The sequence below is a fragment of the Musca autumnalis genome, unplaced genomic scaffold, assembly GCF_047663935.1.
Source record: "Musca autumnalis isolate F117 unplaced genomic scaffold, ASM4766393v1 scaffold_3, whole genome shotgun sequence".
Lineage (NCBI taxonomy): Eukaryota > Metazoa > Arthropoda > Insecta > Diptera > Muscidae > Musca > Musca autumnalis.
The window spans coordinates 210,868,065-210,870,187 of record NW_027411866.1 but is presented as its reverse complement, the minus strand read 5'-3'; the positions used below and the strand labels follow the sequence as shown (position 1 = coordinate 210,870,187).

The window sequence follows — 2,123 nt, the reverse complement described above, 5'->3', positions numbered from 1 at the left end:
AAAATTGAGTTGTTGGGAGAGAGCGGAGAGGAAAGAGCCCCTCTCTACTTGTTCCTATATTATATTATACGTCGTTATATTTTTCCTTTCTCCGTCTCTAAATACTCGAAAAATTGTTGCATGTCGGCAAACGTGACATCCCCAAACGTGACATAAGGTCAAATCGCAACGCGTTTCTCACTTTGAAGTGAAGAGAAATTTCGGTGTCACACTTTGATTGTTGTTTTGCTAGGGTGATTAGGAAAAGGTCGACTTTCTTATATTTTTATCTTATTATTTTCATTTATATTGTCCCTTCTCGTCCTACTCATACATCAATTTGTTTACCAAACTCATAGTCTAAGAGACCCCTTTCACCATATGATACCAAATATGACAGAATGGTTTAAGAGTTTGCTAAAACTGACTCGTTGTGTGCTATTATCTCACTGTGAATGATTGAAAAATTTTGTTTTGAAAGTGACACGAAGACAAATAGAGTAGTTGCACTTGTATTACTCTTCCATTCAATAAAAATAATCCTCCGACGAAAAGTGGTAACAGGAAAGGAAAAATGTCTGCTCTTCAAGAACTCCAAGACAAATTAGCTGAGCTAAAAGAAGAACTGGAAAAGCAACGTACGGAAAATCAAAATGTACGCCAACGTATTGAAAAGATGTCAGCAGAAGTTGTTGACTCAAATCCCTATAGTCGCTTGATGGCCCTACAACGTATGGGCATTGTGAAAGATTATGAACGGATACGTGAGAAAGCTGTGGCCGTTGTGGGAGTTGGTGGTGTTGGCAGCGTCACTGCCGATATGTTGACCCGTTGTGGTGTGGGCAAATTGATTTTATTCGATTACGACAAAGTTGAGTTGGCCAATATGAATCGTTTATTCTTTACTCCTGATCAAGCGGGCCTATCCAAAGTGGAGGCAGCCGCCAAGACCTTGACTTTTATTAATCCCGATGTCACCATTGAAACCCATAATTACAATATTACCACAGTGGATTCATTTGATAAATTCCTTGATACCATTGCTCATGGTGGTTTGCAGGCCGGACAACCTGTTGATTTGGTGTTAAGTTGTGTTGACAACTTTGAGGCAAGAATGGCAATTAATACCGCCTGTAATGAACTCGGTTTGAATTGGTTTGAGTCGGGTGTTTCGGAAAATGCTGTCTCGGGTCACATACAATTTATTCGTCCGGGTGAAACTGCCTGCTTCGCTTGTGCCCCACCCTTGGTTGTGGCCGAGAACATTGATGAGAAAACTTTGAAACGAGAAGGTGTTTGTGCGGCATCTTTACCCACCACCATGGGAATAACTGCTGGAATGCTGGTACAAAATACCCTCAAATATTTACTTAATTTTGGTGAGGTGTCCGATTATTTGGGTTATAATGCCATGAATGATTTCTTCCCCAAAATGACATTAAAACCAAATACCCAATGTGATGATAGACATTGTTTGGCGCGGCAAAAGGAATTTGCTGCCAAACCTAAAGTTGTCAAAGAGGAGGTGGTGGAAGAAACAAATGAACAACTTCACGATGACAATGAATGGGGTATTGAATTGGTTGATGATTCTCAACCTGAAGCAGCGACGACGGCTGCTGCTCCTGCACCTGTGACGGAAGGTTTACGTTTGGCTTATGAGGCTCCAGTGCAGGATGAAACAGCAAGTGCAAACACTGTTTCGGCAGCTGATGTTAATTTGGAAGATCTAATGGCCCAAATGAAATCTATGTAAAAGTGCCTTTTACACCTGACAGAGATTGTATTTACTTCCTATTATAATTCCATTTTTAGTTTTTTTTAATTGTATTTTTTTATTTATGTATGTATTTTTGTGCAATGCTGCGTATTTTTTGTATGGTATTTTTGCGAATAAATTCTTTCTAGACATTTCGTACAAACGTGAAACTTTTCTGGTAAATTCCTTGGTGTTGTGAATTTGTGTGTATCTAGCATTGCTTTGAAGAGTCAACGATTCTGCAATTGACTGTAATTTGAGGTTTGATTGTGATCCACTCCACAAGTCTTTTAAGGGATGTTCGCTGGAAATAGGGAAGTATTAACATCCCCCGGAAAACTTTATATCGCTGTGACCGGATATGTGACTATCTATTCTAAAAATT

The 2,123-nt window shown here is 39.4% G+C and overlaps 1 protein-coding gene across 1 annotated transcript; it reads left to right on the top strand.

The window, feature by feature from the left end:
* The first annotated feature begins 436 nt into the window (after positions 1–436).
* On the top strand, positions 437–1,908 carry Uba5 (Ubiquitin-like activating enzyme 5). The gene has a single exon (XM_073976478.1). The coding sequence runs from the start codon at positions 554–556 to the stop codon at positions 1,733–1,735; it is 1,182 nt and encodes a 393-aa protein (XP_073832579.1). The 5' UTR covers positions 437–553; the 3' UTR covers positions 1,736–1,908.
* Positions 1,909–2,123: the final 215 nt, after the last annotated feature.

Coding starts and splice junctions, on each gene's coding strand:
- Uba5 (XM_073976478.1), top strand. CDS start 554: ATGTCTGCTCTTCAAGAACTCCAAGACAAATTAGCTGAGCTAAAAGAA.